Source organism: Sinocyclocheilus anshuiensis, unplaced genomic scaffold, assembly GCF_001515605.1.
Source record: "Sinocyclocheilus anshuiensis isolate Anshui unplaced genomic scaffold, SAMN03320099.WGS_v1.1 scaffold3220, whole genome shotgun sequence".
In the NCBI taxonomy this organism is placed as follows: Eukaryota; Metazoa; Chordata; class Actinopteri; order Cypriniformes; family Cyprinidae; genus Sinocyclocheilus; species Sinocyclocheilus anshuiensis.
In genome coordinates this window covers 21,534-46,784 of record NW_015548710.1, presented here as the reverse complement: position 1 = coordinate 46,784, position 25,251 = coordinate 21,534, and the positions used below count along the sequence as shown (strand labels likewise).

Genomic DNA, 25,251 nt, shown 5'->3' with positions numbered 1-25,251 from the left:
AAAAAAAAAAAAAAAATATATATATATATATAGAATAATGGCCAAAAAGCATATTCCTAATATAGATTTTTAAATATATATTTACATAAATATATTTGTCATTATTTTATGTACTTACATTTTCTTACTTGTACTTACATTTTCATATATATATAAATATAATAAGAATAAAGGTCCACCCCTAAAAGTAACCCTCAGCGGGGTGTAAGCAAAACAATACGAAAAAAGGTAATAGTTACGCAGTGCCATGAGATCGAGTTGAAACCTTGACTGTAAAAATGAAGTACCTTCTCATTAGTTGCCAGACCAATGCAAGGGTGTGCATGGGGCTTCCCTCATTGATATTCTCACCACCGATCCCTACTAAGGAAAACTTTGCTTCCTTTTTGGCAAGTGCGACCGCATAATTACAATTCTCAAGCTACAAAACAAACATATGTCAACCAAATTAACATGACATGTATAATTCAACTCCAACAACTGCAGATCTCCATACATAAATAGCATTTTTGATGAATAAAGCATGCATTTTGAATTCTACACTCAGCTAGCCGGTACCCCCAGAGGCAGCTGTGGACATAATTTCAGCAGGGACACAAATTCAACATGTTGCAATGCAGCTATATTTAATTTGCCGTCAGAAACAAACAGATTTTTGACTGATTATTAAAGTGATGTAGAAAAAAATTTAACTGGATCCATTTGTTTTATCTAATTCTTTAGCTCATATACAAACTCAAATTTATGAAACTCAAATAAAAAAAAAACTTGTACAAACCTTCTTCATGTTGGATCCCAGTATTGTGTAGGGAGGTTTATTGACTCTAGTCCAGTCAACAGTAACCTGGATTCTCTCATACAACTGAATAATGATGAGACCATCCTGCAGATCACTGGAGAAGAAGATGGTTATAATGTTTTATGTTGTGTTCAAGTAAAGATAATGAATCAATATCAGTTGTGTTTAAAGGTGCTTTAAACACAACTGATATTGGAATAAAATAAAATAAAGCATTTGTCTTATATTATGATGTTTTCTTCACTATTATAGTTTATATTGTTTTTAGCTTTTGATTCCAGGACCAAGATTAGTCCTGATATTTCAACTGTCACCATAGAAGAATGCATTACTGTAAACTAAACAAATGGCTGTGTTACCTGTACAAGTGATTGACATGTGGAGTAACTCCCAGAGAATTCATCCAGTTTCTGAATGTCCTGTTCTCTCTTGTTTCCCCTGTAGTCAGTTTAATTGGATTAAAAGACTTTAATTGGATGTCCATGTTTATACTGACCTCACATTATAAGCTCAAACTGTTCATCCTCATATTGAGTTAAACTGGCTATTTTTCTGCTGTACCATTTTGATTTCTATACATAGGCTGACGGATTGATATTAATATATAATTGTGAGTGGTCATATGTTAATGATTGTGGTTTCATAACCATAACAATGTCTTGTTTTGCAGTTGTTTTCATAAATGATTTAAGTGAACTAGAAAGGAAGCTAAATCTAAAAAAGGTACAGTGAAAATCCTGGTTCCATAATATGCCCCCGATAAATACATTTTTAATAAAGCTCTTTAAATATGAATGATAAAAGTGCTTCAGAATGATTACAGTCTGTTGCATAATTCTGAGCTAAATATTCTCTTAGTTTGTACAAAATACCTTTGTCATAATTAACAATAAAACCAGGCTGAGGACTGAATTACTAGTGTTATGAATAGAGCCAAGGGCAGGATGGTAAAATAATCATTTATATCCTTTTGCAATGTAAATGGAAGAAAAAAGGCAGTTAAGTGGGTTCTGGCAAATCTACTTATCTGTAGGCTTGATGACAAGCTACTGGAGACAGAATGGAGAAGAAAAAGGAACAATCAGATCAAGAGGAAAGAAGAGAGATAAACGGAGTGTGAGATGAACCCAATCACCCCCAATTACTGATGTCACATGTGACACTCTAACTCAGTGGTTCCCAACCCTGGTCCTGGAGGCACTCCTTCTCTGACACACCAGTTTCAGGTCTTGGAGTCTCTACTAATGAGCTGATGACCTGAATCAGATGTGTTTGATTAAGGAGACATGCAAAACGTGCAGTGTTGGGGTGCCTCCAGGACCAGGGTTGGGAACCACTGCTCTAACTAACACACATGTGTGCAGTACAGCCACAGGACGCCCCCTACTGCTCACTAAAAACACTGCACATGCTTCAACTCGCCCAAAACCCCCCCTGCAATGTTGCTTATAGTCTTGATAAGAACAGTAATTATGTAATGAAATGCAACCTGTAATGGAATATCTTGCAACCTTACCTATTTCCTCACTTTAAGTCACCTTTTTTAATGTTTACATTTTTAATGTTGTTTCCTAGTAGTTAAACTAGAAAGGAACTACAACTTTTTTGAATTCCTCTTTTTTCACATCTTCTTCTTCAAGTTTTTCTTCTTCTTCGACTTCGTCTTATTCATCTTCTTTGACTTCTTCAAATTTTTCAAACTTCACTAACTATTATTATGTTTATTATTAACACCAAGCTTTGTGTTAGAAATAATAATAATAATAATAATAATAATAATAATAATAATTATTATTATTATTATTATTATTATTATTATTTCCTACACACAGATTTCATATTTCTAACACAAAGCCTGATAATAATAATAATTATTATTATTATTGTTTTCTACATACAGATAACAAATGGATATATATATATATACTGTATATATATATCTTGGGAAACAACCCATTTTGTAATTTTGTACAGAACATGTTTGGCACATTCACATATACAAATAATGCAACTCACCCTCAATTGCATAATCAATGCCATTTCTGTCGGGTCTGTTCAAGGCCGGGTACATGTTGAAAAGATTGGCTACAAAGGCCATGTTGAGCTTATTGTTTCCTGCCACCACATCCTTGGGAGTGACAAACTGTCTGCAGTCCAGACAATCTGCCTGCCTCAGCATCAGCTCTGCCCGCTTTTCATCATCACGCTCCTAAAACAGACAGTTATTAAACCTAAAAAACTACACCTAAATCTGAAAGATCTCAAGCATTGCTCTAAAGCAGGTAGTTATCTAGAAGACAACTGCCACAACGTGATGAATGGCTGTTCTGTAGCACAATAATATGACAACAAGTGAGTGTAATGCTACAAACCCTACACTTTATGCCCACATTCAGTTTTCTGAGTCACTTTCTTTGGCCTCAACAATAGACTGTTTACATGAGTTTATATCTTTGTAATAGCTTTCCATACAGTATAAATGTTTTCATTTTTAGTTTTTTTTTATTATTGTTATTTTGTACTTATTTTCAAATTGTGAAAGGGAGGAATTGTTTTCTATCGCATTCAACCACAGTGTTACGCTTGCTGTCTCTGTTCCTATGGCCCTGTCCCAAATTGCACCCTAAACCCTTGCGGTCTTCCTATGAGTCCACACTTTTGTGACGTAATGCCGCTTTGACTGTCGAGTAGAAGTCTGCCGTGGAGTGCACACTTGGCAGAAGTGCACATCGAGGGTGCATAGTGGTTGCAAAGGGGGCGCTCGCGAGCACCCTTCTGAAAGCTAAAATGACAAATGGGACACCCTACGGTCTCGTGGACATAATGGACACGCGCACGCGGCGACCGTTGTAAGTCCGCAAGACCGCAAGTGCACATGAACTGTGCTATTTGGGACAGGGCCTAGACTGTTTGTTCTGCCTCTGGATATATAGTCCAATCAGCGTCATGTCACATTCTGTGGAGTACTGCCCCTTTTTGGGTGATTTCACTCTGGCCGAGAATCGCCCCGAGTGTTCTCATAGACACTAGTTTTTTTTTTCTTCTTCGAACCGCAGGCACAGCAATGCAATCTCTATGAGTTCCGGGAGGGCTACCACTAACGTGCTTTCGCCATCATACGTAAACTTAACTTGTGCAACAATTGGTGGGAACAAACATACCTCTATTAATTATCTTTAAGCTGAAATCAAGACTAGTCTGTATGGCCCATAGACTGTAAAAAAAGATGGACCACGCACCTTCACTCTCTTCTAGTGAAAAAAATTGAAGCCTCCAGTGTCCCAATAGGGCGCTGACACATTGTGCTGATTCGGAACCGAAGTCTGCACAGTAGTGAACATGGGACCAGAGTCTGCGCAGTAGTGAACATGGGACCCGAGTCTGCGCAGTAGTGAACATGGGACCCAAGTCTGCCCAGTAGTGAACATGGGACCCGAGTCTGCCCAGTAGTGAGCGAAGTGGAGCCACCTCCTGCCCATAGGTCCCACCAACACTCCCGCAGAGTAGATCACAAGCACACATCCCTGACTGCTCCAGTTTTTGTCTGCTGATTGGCATACAAGAGGCTTGTTAAAATAAGGTAAATACAACTACAATCTCTTCCTGAAGATCCCGAAAAAGTCTGTTGGCACCTCAGTTCACTCAGAGAAGCTGTCAATCTCAGCTGTCAATCATCACACTCCCATAACTAACTAAAACCACTTATTTAAAAAAACGAACACTTGAACTTACATCAGTGTGATAAAAACTACATAAAATGACAAAAAACTTTTGGAAAAAAACATTTGAAGTGTAATTTAATTATTTAGTTTTGCCTTGTCCAAATACCCACACTTGTGGTCTTGGCCACTTGAGAGCGCGTGTGCGTGACAGGAAGTAAGTGTGCAAGACTGTCCCAGGTCTTAAAAACACAAAAGCGCAGTGCCCTTACCACACACTAAATCCACACTATCTGCAATACCGCTCCGTAGTGATATTCGAGGCTTAGTGTATCCCATCATGCATCATGTTCTGGAAATAAATTGTGAGACTTTTTGCCGAGATCTCGCGATAGGTCACAGAAACCTTTCCAATGTATGTTAAATAGTAATAATAATTAGATATTACATATAATTTGGTAGTAAAACCAGTGCTGATCCTAGACTTCTGTGGGGCCTACGCAAAACTGTGTCGGCGAGGGGGGTGGGGAGGGTGGAGTGGGGAATGAGTGGTTATGAACGAATGAATGAAACGCATTTGTCCATGTTTCACTCCGTCTCGAATCGCGCTCGCAGAAAGCGCTTGAGAAACAGTCAGTACGTTTACATGGACAACAATACTCCGATTTTAATACGTTTAAGACAATACTCTGATTAAGAATCTACCATATAACCAGAGATTTTTGATTACTTTAATCCGGCTAAAGTCATAATCGAAGTAAACAGAAATTGAATTAAGACATGTGGAGTATTCCTATTTTAGTCGCATTACTGAAGTGCAGAATAGACATGTAAACACCTTAATCACATTATTACCGTCGTGAAGGACTTTTCGCCACATTTTGTGACAGGATACACACAGAAAAGAAATGATCATTCATGTTTTCATAACCGCTGGCCAAATTCAAAAACGAAACTAAAATTAAATCATCTTTGAGAGCAAGGGGGCCCCCTGGTGTTTCGGAGGCCCTACACAGCTTGCGTATTTTACGTATAGGGAGGATCGGCTCAGAGTAAAACAAAGAGTTGCATGTTTTATTGGTGTAAATGAGTAGTGGTGATATTTATTTTGTACAACATTTGCAACAGCTTTTTATCGCTTAATTAGACGCACCACAAAATTTAATTGTGTCATCTGTTATAGGGACTACTGAACAGTCATTTAGAAGTTGATTTTAAAATGCAAAAATCAAGCTCTGTATACACTTGCATTTTTACAACACTATAAGTGTGTACCATCATATAATGAAAAGTTCTATACACACTTGTGGTCTTCATGCTCACTTGAATACTTGGACCAAATACAGGAAATATGTCATATAGTAGTCAAGTGGTCAAGTGCAAAGACTGCAAGTGCGGGTATTTGGACAAGGCAATTGTCTCACGTCCCATTAGATTACATGGTGAGGGCAGGGTTTATGACCTATACTGGGTCCAGCCACCTGGTGGCGATCGGAAAGTTTTGGCTTCACTTTTCAGGACTTGTGCAGCACATTTGGTGTGGCCTGAATAAAGCAAACCAGTATCCTACCAGTAAAGTTTTGATGGATGACGATTGTAATGGAGGTAAAGACGATTATATTGACATACCGGAGTCGTACATTATTAGACACGCGAGTCCGTTATTATTAGTGTGCCAATAAACAAACCGTGTATGTGCGCTCTCTGATAGCTTTTTGTACAAGCACATTTCAGTATGGTTGCATGTCTGGCAGGTGTTTTATAATGGACACTTGCTGAAGAAGCGTGTTTTCATAGGAGTTTTCAATGGTCACTGTTTATACTAGGGGTGTCGCAATATACCGGTATTGACGATAACCGTGATATTCAAATCATGAAATATCGACATCGTGTTAATTTAGGGTGTGATGATATACCGGTATTGGCGATAACCACAATATTTAAAATGAACAGGACACTTATGATAACAACACGCAAATAGCCTACTACAGCGACAGTACATGGTTGACCTCCTAGGTGGCAGTATTGCACCTTAACGCTGACACCTGTTAAACAAGAAGATGCAGCGCGCGGCCACGCTACTCCAAGAAGAACCATGTTCAAACAGTAAGTTGCCATTATTTTACTAGTCATGGAATGGGAAACGTTACATTAACCTGTTATCAGCGGTTTCCTGTGTTCATATATTTAAATAAAGGGGTGCTTCTTTTAATAAGTACTCGTTTTCTTTACTCGTCTAATTTTTTTATTTGTATTCGCAATCAAGTCATGGCAAATACATGTGCGTAGCACTTGATTCTTTGTTCAAATCTATTACACGATTAAAACATTTAGAAAAACTGAGCGACCATTTTGCTACATTAAACTCTGTAAAATGTTAAGTTGGTCGCAGTGCCATGCACTTAATGCCTCATCTGCGGCCGTTCTAGACACACATTAAAACAGAATTAGAAGTGCGTTAACTGCATGACTAACTATAGGTTAAAGAGATTAAAATACAGGCACGCAATTTAACAGGTTAAAGTATCAGTTTTGGTATTAATATTTATTCATCATACTGTTGAACTTGACACTATTTTCTCTCTTGTTATTTCATAGGGAGCTTCAAAGAGGACCGAGAAAGCCAGAGTCTCAGGTCAGCTGTGACCTGAAGAAGAAGTGAAAATGCATGTGCTCTGTTTATTAGTATCCTTATGTTCATTGGGTAAAGAGAAAAACTAAATAAAGTAAAAATTTATTTGTCTGGCTCCTCAAGGTTTCTATAGATATCGCGATATATCGATATCGTTAAATATTTTGACCACAATAACCGTGGTGTGAAAAATCTAATATCGTGACAGCCCTAGTTTATACATATGGGCATCAACACTCACTCTGACAGAGGAACTGTTCACTGGCCAAATTCATTCGACAAATTCAGAATGTTTTTATATCCTTTTTTAACTTGTGTTTTGCTCTGTGTAATAAATCTGAATGGATCTGTATATATTTGTATACAGTCAGGTTAAGGCGACTGGTATAGTGTCTGTTGGCATCTCTGTGTGGTCCTGTTTGGCATTGCAGTTTGACTTGTAGTTATAGAAAATGCTCTACATAAATGTGACATTTATTTTTTCCTCACAGTTTTTGCTGTTGCACTGTATACATAAATCGTGAATTATGAAAATTAAAATTGTTTTTATTTTTATTTATCTTGAAAAAGTGTTGCAGAAAATGTAGTTTTGTGAGAATCTAAAATTTTAAATGTTTCAAGCTTTATGATTTATATTTTCCCTTTTGTTATACTGAGATGTATGCAAAGATTGTTGGACGTGGTGCCCTACCTAGAAAATTTTCCTCCAGCTGCTATTGATACAAAAACTACAAATATGAACAGAAAATGTCTGAGAGCACAAAAAAAAATACATATTTTAATTTTGCATTAATATTTAAGTTTTGTGAAAAATGATTTTAAATGTGTTTAAAGTTTTGATTCATACTTATTTTTTATAAAATGCGTTATTATTTTTCAATCCATGACCATTGTTTTCTATTCTGAAAACTTTGCTTTCATTTTTAAATGTGTGCAATATATTTTTACTTGCGTTTTTAAATTTTGGTTTCACGCTTATTATTATTTTTTTTTATCTGTGACGGCAATACATTTGGGGGAAAACTGATTCCATAAAATACAGCTGGATAAAACAAAAAACAGTTTCTGTCTTCATTTCAGGCTGCAAAGCAACAAAATGTGATTACAAACAAACAAAATGTGGTTGTGTTTTGGGGGTGTCAAGGAATCTGAAAAATAGTAATAGTGCAATAGTAATAGTGAATTTTTCACCACAACTATTTATAGTCTAAAGACCAATATACCCGACAAATTCCAATTTACAAAAGCAAACCCAACACTTATGTCCGATCTCCTTTCTTCGGGATGTTGTCTTGTTGTCTTTTGCTCTCATATTTCCCTTGACTTTGTTTTGGCAGCAATCAGTGTTGGGTATCAAAAAGTCACCCTATTTCTTAGTTGCACTACATCATATCTTTAAGTACTGGAACAGACGCTGACACAGGAAACCAATCAGTATGTTGACTTCCTCAGTAAAAAGGCAAAGGCTGCTGACCAAATGTTCAGAATGACTTACATTGAAACCAGACATGTCAATGTCAATCCTCATCTCGTCATCGCTGTCTCCTTTAGGCGAGATCTGATTAAGCAGGTGGAAATATGCCCTGGAGTCCTGAGAGCAGAAAAAGGCTCTGTTTAGTTACATAAGTCTTAACTGGCATGCAAATGACAGCTCAAAATATCTGATGTCAAACAAGATCAAAGGCTCGGCTTGTATATTGTCTACAGGCTTTCATATCTAGGCCTGTGATTAATTTACTCAACATATATATATATATGTGAAGTTGTGATTATGAGCATGTTGCATTCTTTTCTGTTACAAATAACAGTGAACAGTTTTTGAATGTTGATGCTTAGCCTAAATAATTTTATCAGGAGCGTTCATGTGTTGCAGGCCCTCCCTACATGCTCTCATTGGTTGAGACGCGTGATGATACCCATCCCCAAGACAGTACTGATCAACATCCCACCCCTCCTGTGACCCATGGTTTGTCTGTATGTGTATTCAGAGCCAGTGAGCAGTGACTTTCATAATAATAAAAACTATCGTGTTAATGCACGATAAAATAATTGTCTGCGTTAATCAATTAATGCGTTAATGCGATAATAACGCGTTAACTTTCCCAGCCATATACAGTATATTAGTGCTGTCAAAATTAGGGCGTTAACGCAGGCGATACATTTTTTTCAGTTTAACGCGTTACAATTATTTAATGCAATTAACGCAGGGGCGGAGCTAGGGTTGGCCACCCCACTCACAACTGCTACTTCTGTCTCTTTTTTTCTTGACAAGAATTGCGTTTATTTAGATGCAGAACATCAAATGGGAGATTTTTCAGACATGCACTCCAACTTTGCCTCAGTGCCAGGCGCTAGTCAAACGAGCACAAAATAATAGGTACAGGTGCTGAGGGAGCTTCAGTAGAACGTTTAAGAACATGTATCTGAAATGCAGTGGTTTTCAAAACTGTCCTGGAGCACCCTAGCACTGTCTCCCACATATAACACCCAAATTCGAACTCATCAGCTCATTAGTAGAGACTTTAAGAGCTGAAGTGGGTCAGAAAAGGTAAGGAGTTGTCAGAAAATACGATGCGTGTCAGATCTGCGTCATGTTCAACAGCTTCAGTTCTTAAAGTAATAGCAGCCAAGATAGCCTAACAACCCAGCTGCTGTGACGTCTGTTAATCAAAGAACAAAAGCAAAAAAGAGGAAATCAATAACTTGTAGCTTTAAGGATATTTAATTTAGAATTTAGTGTTTGATAACTTTATCAATTTATGTATATTTAATTTTCACAGGTATTATTATTATTATAATGGGTTTGTGAAGATTGTTTTAAGTTCACTTACGTAAATTAGAAGTTATTTTTTAAAGTCTAATAAATTTTAAAATTGATAGCTCTCAATTATACTGTAATGTTGAATGGCTATAGTCAATCGTTAAATATTAGGGAAAAAAAAAAATTTCCTAGAGACATCAGTCGTATTGGTATCAGTGATACTTGCCTTCAGTCATAAAAAAAGATGTCATTAAACAAATATAAGAAATATACAGTCTTTATGTTGTTTCTTCATTAATTTGAAGATTGAATGTGACATTATTGCAATATAAAAGTATATTTAAAACTTGAATGTTAGGTGGGATTAATCACAATTAATTTCAGAAAAATATGCGATTAATTAGTTCACTTTTTAACAGATTGACCACACTAATTTATTTGTTTATTTATTTAATTTATGTGTGTGTGTGTGTGTGTGTGTGTGTGTGTTGTCAAATTCAGTCCAAAGCCTAGTTCTAATGGAATGATGTAAATTTCCAGTAACAACTGATAATGATGACTTCTGTGATAAAGCTTATAAATTACCTTAATATCGTCACTGAAGTTTCTGATCTGTTGCCAGCCAGCAGCTTTAAGGTGATAGTTGACCCATCGCAACAAAAGGTCCTCGGGGGACATTGACATCAGGTGATCCAGCTCCTCTGACTCATCCAGCAAAGCAATTAGAGCTACACAGGCATAAATACACAGACATGTGTTACTGAAACCTCTTGAGAGGCATAAATCAGTCACTCATGTACATGCATGCTTTTATTTATTTATGGCAGCAATCAGCACCCTATTGGACAGCTCCATGCTTATAAACAACTCAATTTTGGCTATTACAGCAGAGTAATGACCTTCATTGCGTGAGATCTCAATGGCAGCGAAGAGACCGATTTTTATGATTTGCCAAAGGAGGCCAAGCACGAGGTGAGGGGTTCCTGCTTTCATGTCCTGAGCATCGATGTTGACCACCGTGCAGCCAATAGCCGACGCAGAGTTAAGAGCCAAAACCAAATTCTCCTGTATAAAACAATAGATAGAACTATTTGTTGTCAAAATATCTCTAATCCACACATCTTTTATTCGTAAGATTCTTTAGGCCCGTTCACACCAAGGACGAAAACTAATCATTCTAATTCTGTGAGAATAGTGACATCCTTACCACAGTTGTAACGGTAACGAAACACATGAACAATATTGTTGGAATCATTGTTGGAATTTGTTCCAGCCGATAAACAATATAAACACTGACAGCCAATCATAATCCACCCGACTTTAAAGAGCTCAAGCATTTAAAACAACAGACAACTGCAGTGCACACTTATAATAAACAGAACATTATCATATGATGATATGGATGCTATATATAGTTAGCGTTATCTATATAGCTGTCATTTTCGGTGTGAACGGGTATTAAAGATAATAAACGTATATAAAATGCATTAGGGTGAATCTCACAAAACGTGTCAAGAACATGTTTACGTTATATTTCACAAAAAAAAAAAGTTAAAAGTTATAAATATATTTCAATATTTTTAATTTAAACAAGAAAGCATTTTTTGTTGTTGTTGTGACAAACACTACTTTTCCTTACAAATTATCATTATAGTAATGTAAAAATATCATTCTTATTTCTGCAATGCAGAAAATAATCATTATATATTTGCATGGTGCATTAAAAAGACAAATATTACATTATCATGTGGTGATGTGAATGCCTATGTTAGCATTATATCTATATAGCTATCTGTAGCAATATAACAATATAGTGATATCTATATAGCTATCGTTAGTGTTAATAGGTCTTTAAAGATTATATAATAGCGCACAGCAATATAAAAGATAGATAAAGCACATAGAGGTTAACTTACAAAACTAGTTAAGAACATGTCTAGTTTATCTTTCACCCAAAAATGAAATAATACATGTGTTACATATATTTCAATATTTTGAATAAAGAAAAAAAAAATGTGTACAGAAAAGAAGCAAAAGTAAGAAATCATCTTTTTAGTGTTGATATTTTTCAAAATTGAACAAATTTTCCTTAGGAATTCTCATTATTGTAATGTACAAATATCATTCTTATAACTGTAATGCAGAAAAATAATTACATTGATACTTTAAAATCAATCATTTTGATGTGTAACTTTTTAAATTTTGGGGGTAAAATGTGACCTGGACAAGTTTGTGTGTGTGTGTGTGTGTGTGTGTGTATGTGGTTCATGGCAAAATGTATTTGTGGGGACAAAGATGGCAATATCCAAAATTCTTGTCCTTGTGGGGACATTTTTTAGTCCTCATGAAGAAACAAGCTTATAAATCATACAGAAGGATTTTTTTTTTTTATCTAAATGCAGACAGTTTTGTGAGAGGGGTAGGTTTAGGGGCAGGGTTAGGGTAAAGGGATAGAAAATATAGTTTGTACAGTATAAAAACCATTACATCTATGGAATGTCCAAATAAAACATGCATGAAAACCCAGCGTGTGTGAGATTCACCCATTAAGTGAGGTTTCAAAGATCTTGATTTCACTCTTTGTTGGGTTTCAAAAGTGAGAGCGCTTACAGTCATTGTAAATGAAGTGCATTTCTTTGTGTTGATGACCCGCTCATCAATGGTGTCTGACTGCGAGAGGTTGATCATTTTACTGTAAAGAGACGACCAAGAGGTTGTTAAACATGAGCTCTTTTTTTATCAGTAACTGTGTTGAATAATTAATAGCGCTATGTATTTAACAGAATAGCGAACTTTACACAGTTAATCTTATATTACCACAGCAGTATTCCATCTTTCACGGATTTGAATAAACTGTCAGTGTTCGGGTCCATCGGGATCAGATGCTTGCAGTCAGGATCATCTGCCAAGGTCTTATTGATCCAGTTCACAAAGGCCACTTTTTCTTCATCTGAGAATGGTTTCAAAAACTAAACATTAGCAAAATTACATTTGACAAATCTCATTTCAAATGATTCAGATAGGGTTTGACTCTTCTGAAGTAGTGCTCAACTACAACAGGAATGGCTCAGAGGCTATTTTTATGTATTTCCATGTGAAACAGGATATTCAATAAGAAAATATGTAGTGCTGGACTTCATTTTATCCAGCAGGAATTCATTGGATGGTGAAAGTGCATTACAGAATGGAGGTGGGCAAAAATAAGGCAAAGCAAGTTATTACATTTTGATGAAAGGATAAACCTTTTCATCATAATATCCAGAAATGTGCATTAAGAACATAACTAAAGCACATTATTGTTTCATATATCGGTCTAGGGGATGTAAACGCCACCACCTGAGTAAGAATGCTGAGTTCCTTCACTTGAGATCCTTGATGTTCCTCCAAAAGAACGGATCCCATCCCGCCTAGAGATGCTCCTGCGGAAAGTTTCTCTGACCTCTTTGCTTCTCAGCTCTTGGTATATCTGAAGAATTCAGTGAGATCTCAGCTTTCAAGGTGCGTGACACAATCAGCAAAGCAGGCACTTTGGCCAGCTCATCGACATTTTAAGATAAGACAAAAACTCATAGTCAGGCTTACCGCAACAAACTCTTCAAAACTGATCTTCTCGTCTTTGTTGGTGTCACTTGCCATGAACTTCTCTACAATCTCCCGTATCTTGTATCCCGGAAGGTGAAATCTGGCCTCTCGAAAGAGCTCTTGAAGTTCAAAATCGCTTACATAGCCACTGTTATCAATATCTACAAAGAAAGAATGACAGTTTGCAATGACAGTCGTCCATTCTTGCAGCAAACCTTTGATACAATACTTCAGTATTCCATAAAACTATAAATGATGAGAGACAACGATCAGCCATAAAAACAGACATTTATGTAGTCAGTTATTGCAATCTTTGGTAATGTTTGACACCTCACAAGCACCAAGTCAGGTGATTCGAATATGTTCCAATGCACAATTCACTAAACCTACAGTGAGATTCAGGCAGAATTTAACTGACCGATTTTGTTGAAAGCCTCTCTCAGATCCTCCAGATCTTCTCGTGAGATCTGTGTCACGTTGTTCTCCATGCTGTTCTCCTCGCAGCACTTCTCACCATGCAAAAGACCTGCCAAAAAAGTCCACACAGAGAGTTTGTGTGCTATACCCTGTTTGCCCACCACAGTATCTCTATGATAAGCAAATCCATGGTGGACACAACTGGTAAAAACACTTCATGAAATGCAGTTACAGATGGGCAGGTGACGTATGCTACCAACCAAAAGTGTGGGGTTGATAAGTTTTTTTAATGTTTTTGAGAGAAGTTTCATATGCTTACAAAACTTTGTTTTAGTAAAAACAGAAATATTGTGAAAGATGACCATTTGAAAGAACTGTTTTATATTTGAATATATTTTAAAATCTCATTTACTCTCGTCATGGAAAACCGAATTTTCAGCAGCCATTATAGGCTACTCCAGACTCCAATGTCACATGATCCTTCAGAAATCATTCTAATATGCCGATTTGCTGCTCAAGAAACATTTATTAATATTATCGATGTTGAAAACAGTCGCGCTGATTAATATTTTGTGAAAACCAGGATTCTTTGATGAACACACAGTTCAACATTTATTCAAAATAAATAATATCGTAACTTTTTTTACTTTCACTTTTAATCAGTTTAATTAAGTATTAAACATTATTAATACAACATTATTATAAAACATTAATATGTTTAAGAAATATTCATAGATGAAAATGAAAAATGTTACTGGCCCTAGATTTTTTCTATGTTAATGTATAATTTGTAAATTGCTGCATGAGACGCAAGAGATTTAGCAAAACACTATGAAGTCTAGCATGTCGCACTGCAGGACATCTCTCAACATCATAACAGTATTTCATGTCAGATCCCCAGATACAAGTCTTCAATCATCAATCACAAAAATATTAGTGAAAAAACAGTATACTGCAAAAAACGAAAGCTAATGAACACAAAAACATCAGCATATATCCGCAAAATCAGCATATTTCAGTGCGATAAGACATGAGTGCTGCCATTAAATCATATGAAAACAATACCTTTTTCCTAAATGTCTCACAACTCAGCTTGAGATTAACCTAGAAAAGATGCAAATATTCCAATCGAGTCCTTGATAGTCGTCTGTCCTCTCCTACAGCGTATGTGGAGCTCGTGAAGATGTGTTAGGTGAGGTAAGAGACCTTTGGCCCGTAATGTCTATTAAAGGTGAAAGCTTCAAACTAAGACAGATCTGGAGTTAACGTTTAACGCCCAACCGAACGCTGTGTCAGCTGAAGCTGTCATGACATTTGGTATTAGTACTTCCTCTAGCTGTGACGTGTGATTATACTTTATATCACGGCTCATTCACTTGACACTTGTCAATAACTTTGTGACCAAACAAAACAGCTTCACATTTCACTGTATTTGTTATCAAAGCTCATATAACAACCTTGATACTCATTGCATAATGCGCACACACAAACACAATCATAAACCCAAATAATCTAGAAGTCTTCTTTGATTCATGTGAAATTAGCTTTTTAATTGCTGATATAACTATAGTGACTGGATATAGAAGCACAGCACTAGCACAGGAGACACGCGCTATCTCCTGTAGCCTCCTGCCTTGAAATCGGAACTTATCAGCTGACCTGATGACTGGAAGGAAGGAATCACCACCCATAAATCAGAAGAATGAGCTGGAAAATAATATTCTACCACATTAGTGTCTCTTCGGTGCTGTTGAACTCACTGGTGATGGAACAAGAAACCTCAGCTGACAGATGTTTGACAGCAGACCTTCAAGCATGACCCTAAAACAATACAGCATTTCCACATCCTGCGATGTAAAGAAATCAACGTAAAACTTCATTGCATTATTGAACCACTACAAAAAAAAAACACTACAAATAATTCAAGTGTAGATGAAAAAGGGCTACAAACATTGCATCAGTGCAAAAAAAAAAAAAAAAAAAATAATAAATAATAATAATAATAAAAAATAAATTAAATTAAATTATAAATTAAATTCAATTAAATTAAATTAAAAAATAGTTGTCATACATTTAAAAGTGAAATCAAAGTGGTGTCAAAGTCATAATCTACGATAATAAATTCATTGGACTTTGACCACATTGATCTTGAAAAAAAAAAAACATCATAAACATATGTTAATATCTTTAGAATAAAAACATTATTTAGTGTAACATTATTATGCAGTTAATGACTTCATAAGTAAACATAGATTATGTAAACAGTATGATAAATCATACACATTAGCAAAGAAAATAGGGTGAAATTCTAATGTGATTTTTAGAAGAAAAAAAAAAATCTTTTCAGGAGAATAAAAAAGCCATTATTGATGGTAATACATTTATTCAAGCTGAGTCAGTGAAACAAACTCTTAAAGAAACACTCATTATATAACTTACCACTTACAAAGCTTCTCACTTCCTGTTTTTTAAAGGAATCCAGGCAACATTTGCCAGGCACTAAAACAGATTAGAACAATCCATAATAAAGAAGTAATGCAGATTCTACTCTTCTCAGTTAAAAAAAGGATCTTTTAAAAAAATATTTTGGATGAGCAAACGGATAGAAAAGCAGCAGATTTAGAGCCCAAGAATATTTAACTGATACCCAATACTGCGCTCCCTCCTTTAAGAGACTCATCAGCCTTTCGGTTGCCACCTGCATTATTGATTGCTCTGAGAAGAGGATCAGTTACCACCTTTCCAAGACCCTTGCAGCAGAACGCAGGTTAAGTATGTCATCCATAATTCCTCTAGTTTAATACAATCCTACATCAGTGGACAGTGAGGTTATGCATGTTATGGAGGTTACCTGTATGATCCCTTGGAGCCAATAAAGCCTCTATTGATACCAACAAACATGAGAGAGTGAGCTAAGAGTCCAATGGAAACAAATACCTAAAACAAGAGTGTTACAACCACAGCTTCAACTAGATTTATTTTCTATTTTCATTTAATAGAGCTGTTTTGTTTTGCAACACACATATCTGCTGCTATAGTTATACGAATAAAATATATAATAAAATAAAATAATAATAAAATAATAACAAAATGTTTTGGCCCTCTGCCTAATGCCATATCTTGTAATAATCATTGTGGAACAAATTTCATATTTAAATGGTATATTTAACCCCCCCCTTTGGGTTACAAGTCTGACTCTCTAACCATTATAGGCCACAACTGCCATGTGCCCAAGTGTGCATGTATGATCAAGCGCTCTTGTTTGCAAACACTCTTCTTCTTTATGTTATGCCTTACCACTTACAAAGCTTCTCACTTCCTGTTTTTTAAAGGAATCCAGGCAACATTTGCCAGGCACTAAAACAGATTAGAACAATCCATAATAAAGAAGTAATGCAGATTCTACTCTTCTCAGTTAAAAAAAGGATCTTTTAAAAAAATATGAGGGAGTGAATGAACAGCGCTCTTCCATCTTCAATACACACGACTGAGGTGCCCTTGAGCAACGCACCGAACCCCCAATTGCTCCCAGGTGCCGCAGCAAATGGTTGCCCACAATGTGTGTGTGTGTGTTCACTTGGAAGAGCTAAATGCAGAGGACGAATTCAGAGTATGGGATACCATAGTTGGCCTACATGTCACATTGTCACTTAAGTAAGTAAAGAAAAAAAAAAGTGGCATTTTGCACATTTGCTGTCTAACTTAAGCGGAACGACTTTTTTGCTGTGTGTGTGTGTGTGTGTGTGTGTGTGTGATATTACTACTAATAGTGTAAACGTAATAGTGATAATAATAATAATAATAGTATAGTACTTTATATAAAAATAATATATGTACATAAATACTACTACTGCTGCTGCTGCTGCTGCTGCTACTGCTACTAATAACTAGTTTTTATGATTGTGTTAAACAGTTGTTTTATTAAGATGACACTGTTTTGTAACATGGCATGTAACTTCAAGAAAATAAAACAAGACAGTATCGCCATTATTACCAGCTGGGGCTACATCAACAAACAGGCCTGTATGACAGATAATTTTCCTTGACAGTTAGCAGCATCATATCAGATCACAGTATAACTCTAATATGCTGTGATACACGTATGGAAAGGATTTGAAAATGACCTTTAGCCACACAGGGTTCAGTAAATGTAGCAATGAGGGAAAACATTTTTAATTACATAATACATCAGTCAAAAAACCAGCAATGATCTCACCTGTAATTGTGCTATTTGGTCTCTTGGTCCAGAAAAATAGCCTGTGGAGTCCTCTTGTGATTAGAGCCATGGCTTTCTTCTACCGAAGGTCTAGATAACTGAGATCTGGAAATCGCATAAAGATCCCACACTGATCATGCCGAATGAATGAACAACTACTGGTGAGGACAGGACCATGAGAGACATGTTAACAGTGAAATAAAGAGAGGGAAACAAGCCTGCATTACCTAGTGTTCAACCCTTCGGTTCAACAATATTTCCACACAATGGCACTTTTTTTTTTTTTTTCATTATTTATTTATTTATTTTGAGTGGGTTGAAGCAATGACTTGCTTCACAATATGGCAGGACTCCAGCCTAATGCGCTGCTGCAATGGCCTGTCTACTGTATTATCCTAATCTCCCTTCACAAACACATATGTGAGAGAGTGATAGAGAGAATAATAGCACCTTTTCTATACCAACCTTATTTTATTAATCTGATTTATTCCTTAATGTGTGGGAGTTTGCATTTAGCAGGCTAAAAGTGGAGGGAACAGTGAGAGAAACACAACAGCAGGTGGCACTAACTACAAAGAATTGTAGTTGTGGTTGTGTTTTTGTCTTGAATTAACTATCACTGTGTCATTGTTCTTGAGTTATGTAACACAATTCTGTTACAGATTATTTTAATCCTAAAGATTATGTGTTTTAATACTCGGTTTTCAGCCTTTAGAAACCCAGGAAACCATCAACAAGACCAGCACAGATATCCTTTTAATAATAATAATAATAATAATAATAATACAAGTCTAAAACTTTCATTGAAAACATTAGGTAGCACTATGTAACTAGATTTATATATGAATAGCATATATATTATAATACTTAATATAAGAAATAATATATAATAAACATATAATAACAATATCGTAAAAACTATGCTTTTTCCTTGGCAGATATTTAAACAGCCCTACTAGCATCTATACATTTTAAGAGTATTAAAATATGCATAACAAATATATAGAATAAAAATATTTTATAAATAGTTACACTTATTTTTTTTTTAGACATAATCCAAGATTATAATAAATCGTGCATAAAGTGGCTGAAATCTCCAAATGTTTAACTTCATGATGCATCATATTGCTATAGGTTTAGCTGTCTGTGTGTGACCAGTGGGATTTGACGGACGTAGACACGAACCAATAGCGTCATTAGAAAAAGCCAAGACGCTATTCGCTCCACCAATCAGCGTTTAGAGGAGGTGGAACTTTTGTTTATTTTCTACTATGTAACTCGTGCAGTACTAATTTATTATAGCGTACGCGCGGACAACAGAGCAAATGTTGGGGACCACGTTGACGGGAGAGGCCTTTTCTTTTGATTCCATGTTTTTTAAAGGAACTTTCTGACTACGGGTTTTCCTTTCTTTTGAGCTCAAATGATCGCGCTTGCAAAGTATATAGACATTTTACCCCCGCCCGTGCCTTGGACGCAAAATGTTATGGGGATGAACCCCCACCGCCGCTTTTCAATGGTAAGCAAAACGAGATGTGCTTAGATTAGCTTCGCTTGGCTCGGCATCCGTTGTCTGGTATCCGAATGAAAGCCTGCGCATTGCGGTGTGGTTTGTTTTCGTTTCGTCTTGTATTTTGGAGCGTCGGGCATCCCCTCTTTTCTCACGCATCGCGTAATCGATAATCGATTACATGGACTTGGGGCAGATGTCACGCTTGCTTCTGTGCCATCATCGCTGCATGTGATACACTGCAGCTCTATTTGGGACATCACTGGCTCTCCTGTGTCATAAATGAAAAACAAACCCTACCCTCTAAAATTCACACCACCATGGGAGAAGAATGCTGGCTTTGGAAGGAAACACAAGTCTTGCACGAGAAGCCACACCAAAATAATCGCCAACCCTGGAATTGTGATGAAAGTGCTACGGCGGAAGAAGATCATCATGTTTCTGGCCTATTTTCTGCTGGTGGCTTTGACCATGCTGAACCTGGCTAATTACAAATGGACCAAAGAGCCACAGCAATGCAACCAGCCAATGCAGGGAGTGAACTTCCAAAGCAGATCAGACATCCGTTACCTTTACAAAGCCCCGCAGGTCAAGAAAAGGCAGCTGGTGTATGTGTTGACCACTTGGAGGTCCGGCTCGTCTTTTTTCGGGGAGCTCTTCAACCAAAACCCCAATGTGTTTTTCTTGTATGAGCCCATGTGGCATATTTGGCAGAAGCTGTACCCGGGGGACGCCGTGTCCCTCCAAGGAGCGGCCAGGGACATGCTGAGCTCTCTATACAGGTGCGATTTCTCAGTTTTTCAGCTGTACAACAGTCCTGGGGGGAAGAACATAACCTCTCTCGGATTGTTTGGGGCCGCCATCAATAAGGTCATCTGCTCCTACCCCTTCTGTACGTCCTACAGGAAGGATGTGGTTGGAATGGTGGACGAAAAGGTTTGTAGAAAGTGCCCTCCACAGAGTCTTCAGATGCTGGAGGAAGAGTGTTTAAAGTACAACACAATCGTGATCAAGGGAGTTCGCATTTTGGATGTCAACGTTCTGGCCCCACTGATGGAGGACCCTTCTTTGAATCTGAAAGTAATCCATTTGGTACGAGACCCCAGGGCGGTGGCCAACTCCAGGATTAAATCCCGGCACGGACTCATACGGGAGAATTTGCAAGTTGTACGCAGCAGAGACCCCAAACTTCGTCGTGTGCCATTTGTGGACCCCAACCACAAAATGAACAAAAAAGACGGTTCAGATTACCACTCCATTGGAGCCATGGAGGTAATCTGCGAACAAATGTCTAAAACTCTGAAAACTGCTTTTCACCCTCCCAAATGGTTCAAAGGCAAATACATGACGGTACGTTACGAGGACCTGGTGGAGAACCCCATTAAAACTGTTCGGAATGTTTATCGCTTTGTTAATCTTTCAGCCAATCATGACATTGAAATCTTTGCTATGAATATGACAACAGGATCGAATGCCTCCAGCAAACCGTTCATTGTGTCCTCCAGGAACGCCACGCAAGCAGCCAGTGCCTGGAGAACTGTGTTGAACTACCAGCAGATCAGACAGGTGGAGGAGTATTGTCAGCATGCGATGTCTCTGCTGGGATACCTGCGCGTTCGCACGGCCGGGGAGGCTAAGGATTTAAGCAGACCATTATTGACAGTGCCCAAAATATGAACCACCGCCAAAGACATTTGATGTTTTGCATTTGTGCTGATCACAGCCTGAAACTCATTTTGTACAAACTGTTATTTATGTTCAATGCTTAATGGCTCAGTGGAATGTATCCATTTGCATCATACTGTGCACAGCCACTTATTGTATGTTGGGACCAGAATATTGTCTGTGCATCACCACATGTCCGACCAAATAAGAGAGAAAAAATACTTTGTGTACGATGTGTCATTGATCATTAAATCTACGCCAAGATATTTATTTAATCAAAACATTTAGATGTAGCATTCATTGATTTCAGGACTGTACAAACTAAAGGGGCATCTATCTAAATAGCAAGAGTCTCACTGTCCTGTGTGTCTTAATTTAAATCAGCTGAGACGCACTCTAGTTCCTGTAGACTCTGTCTCTGGGTTAACATATCCATAAACGGGTTATTCTTGTTATGCAGTACATTTTGTGTCCACATCATGTCTTAATTCAAGGGATAAAATATTAAACACAATTTTTAAAGATGGAAATCATGTTAGTTTTATTTTTTATCCCAATATCACAATTAAGTGGGTGAATTTAAAATAATTTACTACTTTTAACATGAAAACTGGCATTTATCAAATGGATAGCTTAACCAAAAAATAAAAAAATGTCATTATTTATTCACCATCATCTTGTTCCAAACATATATGTATTCTTTCTTCTGAGCAACATAAAAGAAGATATATTTTAAGAATGTGTTCTTTTTATCTATACAGTGTTGAATTACAATTACTTTCACTGTACAGACAAAAACAGCTGAAACATTGTTTAAAATATCTGTTTTTGTGTTCCACGGAAGAAAGTCAGTCCTATCTATCTATCTATCTATCTATCTATCTATCTGTTTTATTGTTACATCTCTAACATCACTTTCCATCCTGTTTTCTTTTGTAATCACTTTAATTATCCAAAGCCAGTTCCTTAATGACATCATCCTTTAGGAAGTGAAGTTATTTTTAGCAAGAAAACAACAGTATCACTATTAGCAGTGTACTCTTTTGTGATTAAAACGACAGAAGTAGTCATGATAATATCAACAACTTAAAGTTGACAACCTCATGTAAGCTCACTCTGAGCAATGTTCAACTTTAGCTCTTTATTTCCATCCTGTTATGTAAGATATAATACAATTTTTGGTGCTTGAGCTTGACCTAATATTTCTAAGATTTTTCTACACTCTTTAATAGAAATGCTTACGAGTTACGAACCTTCAAAGGTACTGCATAACAGCAATGACCCAATCACTGTATGAATGTGGTTCATGTAAGAAGGTTTGAGAGCAAGTCACTCTCAGCTGCATGCTTTCTTTCAGTTCCACATCTAAGGCCATACAAGAAGTCTGTATTTCCCTTTTTTTAATGCAGAATTGTTGTCATTAATACACGTAAGGTTAGTGAAGGAATGATAACTCTTTGCCGTTGTTCTGATTCCAATCTCGCCCGTAGAACTACATTCTTAAAACTCATCTAGCAGGTTTTAATTTAGTTCATTTCTCGGCATGCAAGTCTGGTTTAAACAAAGAGGAAATTAATTTGTGGTTACAGTATGTGATTCTCTGAACGTTTCTATAACCATCATCACTTATGGGTTTGGCAGGCATGTAGATATCACGACAAAAAAAAAAATATACAGCCTCCCCCATTGCAAAAGAGCATGTCAAATTGACAGTATATGCAAATGTTTTAACATTCAATCTGCATTTCTTTCATTTTGGTTACACCCTGCTGGAAATCTGGACAGATTCAATATAGATTGATGCCTGTGTTTCTCATCTCCTAGTCTCACATTTGCGTCGTAAATATGTCATTTACAGTTTTTCTCAGTAACTTTGGTGCATTTCTCAAATCATCCTTCATATTTGCAAAAAAGTATGTGCATTTCTCAAAACAATTGGTACAAACAGCACCACACAATGGATTACCTGCAAAAGCCTGTAACTTACTCAAATTTTTTAGTTCATCTCTCAAAAGTAAGTATTTATGTCAATGAACATATCAATGCCATCAGAATGAAAAGTCCTTGTGTCATTGTTCACAAACAAGATAGTCAAAATGCTTAGTCATGTTGTCAATATAACAGTGCACTCTGTTAGTGTTACCTGATGTAAACTATGGCAACATTTTGGATGACAGTTACTGTATTGAACAGTATGCCATATGCTTATGTATCCCATATATCCAGGGTGCGATTTGACTACCCCCCACCCCCCCCGACGTCCCGATCTAAATCAAATGATTCGCGATACGTGCTTTGAAGTCCCGATCTGAATCATATGATTCCCGATACGTGCTTTGAAGTCCCGATCTGAATCAAATGATTCCCGATACACGCTTTGAAGTCCCGATCTGAATCTAATTATTTTTTTACAAAACAGTGAATCATTTTGCGACGCAATGGTTTAACTGATTCGGAGTTTCAAAAAGCTCCGTTGTGTTCTTTGCTCGCTTTCTCTATATAATTTATTCGTTTGTTTGAATAACCGTGGAAATGAAATCATTACAATTAATAGGCCTAACGTACAATGTCTTTATTACACTGTGATCACGTTAAATACAGTTTCCGTCGTATTAAAAACATTTCATAAAACGTTTTCAGAAAAAAGTTTTCAAAAGCAAACTCATTCTGTATGATTTATAAGCTTGTTTCCTCATGGGGACCTCAAAAATGTACCCACAAGGTCAAAATGTACTAGTATTACTATCCTTGTGGGGACATTTGGTCCCCATAACGTGATAAATACCAGGTACACACACACACACACACACACACACACATTACAATGCCATTGTGACATAGAAAAGGAAAAATAAATATGGGCACAAAGATGAAAATAACAAATAAGAAAGTCCATTGTCAGAATTTGTTACTGTCTATACAGTAGGCCTATATGCTTTCCAACTGAAGATTCATGAGATGAACATATGAGCTATTTCAGAGAAATGGTTTATCATTGGTTGATCTACATTCTCTTCATTAGTGAAAGTCAAGATTCACTTCCACAATTCATGCCAAACATACAAAAAGTCTAATAATAATGTGTAAAAAAATGTGCTTGACACTTTATGACAACTAGATGAACCAACTATGTTTTGGGGGTTAAGACTATTGCACAGAAAACTATATAATACATTTTGAGCAACATGACATTAGCAACTGATAATATAGGAAACCAGAGATAAATATCTCATAAATATAAATCAATTGCATGAATGTACCAAAGCAATCGCAACTTGTTCAAAAGAAAGAGAAACTGGTTTTATGATGTGTACAAATGACTAGATGACGTGGAGGTTGTACAAGTAGTTTTGAGAATTTCATTTCTGATTTGAGAAATGCACCAAAGCGACTGAGAAAAACTGTAAATCATAGTGCATATTGACACATTTCAATGAAAAATCTCACTTTCTCAAAGTATCTCTACGTTTAATGTTCCATTCCCTTCCATTCAATTGCAAGAGAATGGGAATGCAAATGTGTAGAAGTTCTGTCTTTCACTATGTAAATTCAAATTTGCTTCAACACGACAAAGTTCAAAGGGGCATGATTGTGGAAAAATGTAGATAATGTATCTAAACATTTAATCTAGCTTTTTTTTGGGAGTTATGTTTATTTACTATTTATAATTGATGACATCATATTGTGTTGCATGGCCTGAAGCAATTTCACATGGTTAAAGTCTTACTTTATAGGATTTAAAAAAAAAATAATCTTCTGAACTTTGGTCTCCACAAAAATATTAGGCAGCACACTTTTTTCCAACACTGACAATAATAAGAAATGTTATTTGAGCAGACAATCAGCATATTAGAATGATTTCTGAAGGATCGACAATGGAAAAAGGATTAATGAAGCTGAAAATTCTGCTTTGCATCACAGGAATAAATTACATTTTTAACAATGGTAAAGCAGAAAACAGTTATTTTAAGTTGTGATATTTCACAATATCACAGCTTTTAATTTATTTT

The 25,251-nt window shown here is 36.5% G+C and overlaps 2 protein-coding genes across 2 annotated transcripts in view; one reads left to right on the top strand and one right to left on the bottom strand.

Annotated features, from left to right (window-relative positions):
- The window catches only part of LOC107656864 (plastin-1-like), a 19,060-nt gene extending 764 nt beyond the window's left edge, over positions 1-18,296 (bottom strand). The window contains exons 1-13 of the mRNA XM_016444815.1: positions 18,067-18,296; positions 13,852-13,959; positions 13,434-13,594; positions 13,188-13,317; positions 12,669-12,801; positions 12,462-12,543; positions 10,751-10,916; positions 10,437-10,579; positions 8,586-8,681; positions 2,816-3,008; positions 1,159-1,237; positions 779-893; positions 288-421 (exon numbers count right to left, since the gene is read on the bottom strand). Coding sequence (XP_016300301.1) covers positions 288-421; positions 779-893; positions 1,159-1,237; positions 2,816-3,008; positions 8,586-8,681; positions 10,437-10,579; positions 10,751-10,916; positions 12,462-12,543; positions 12,669-12,801; positions 13,188-13,317; positions 13,434-13,594; positions 13,852-13,959; positions 18,067-18,136 — 1,610 coding nt within the window. The 5' untranslated portion in view covers positions 18,137-18,296. The remainder of the gene's footprint in view (positions 1-287; positions 422-778; positions 894-1,158; positions 1,238-2,815; positions 3,009-8,585; positions 8,682-10,436; positions 10,580-10,750; positions 10,917-12,461; positions 12,544-12,668; positions 12,802-13,187; positions 13,318-13,433; positions 13,595-13,851; positions 13,960-18,066) is intronic.
- A 1,029-nt stretch (positions 18,297-19,325) lies between these two features.
- LOC107656863 (carbohydrate sulfotransferase 2-like) lies at positions 19,326-21,740 on the top strand. Its single transcript, XM_016444813.1, has one exon. The coding sequence runs from the start codon at positions 19,859-19,861 to the stop codon at positions 21,251-21,253; it is 1,395 nt and encodes a 464-aa protein (XP_016300299.1). The 5' UTR covers positions 19,326-19,858; the 3' UTR covers positions 21,254-21,740.
- The last annotated feature ends 3,511 nt before the right edge of the window (positions 21,741-25,251 follow it).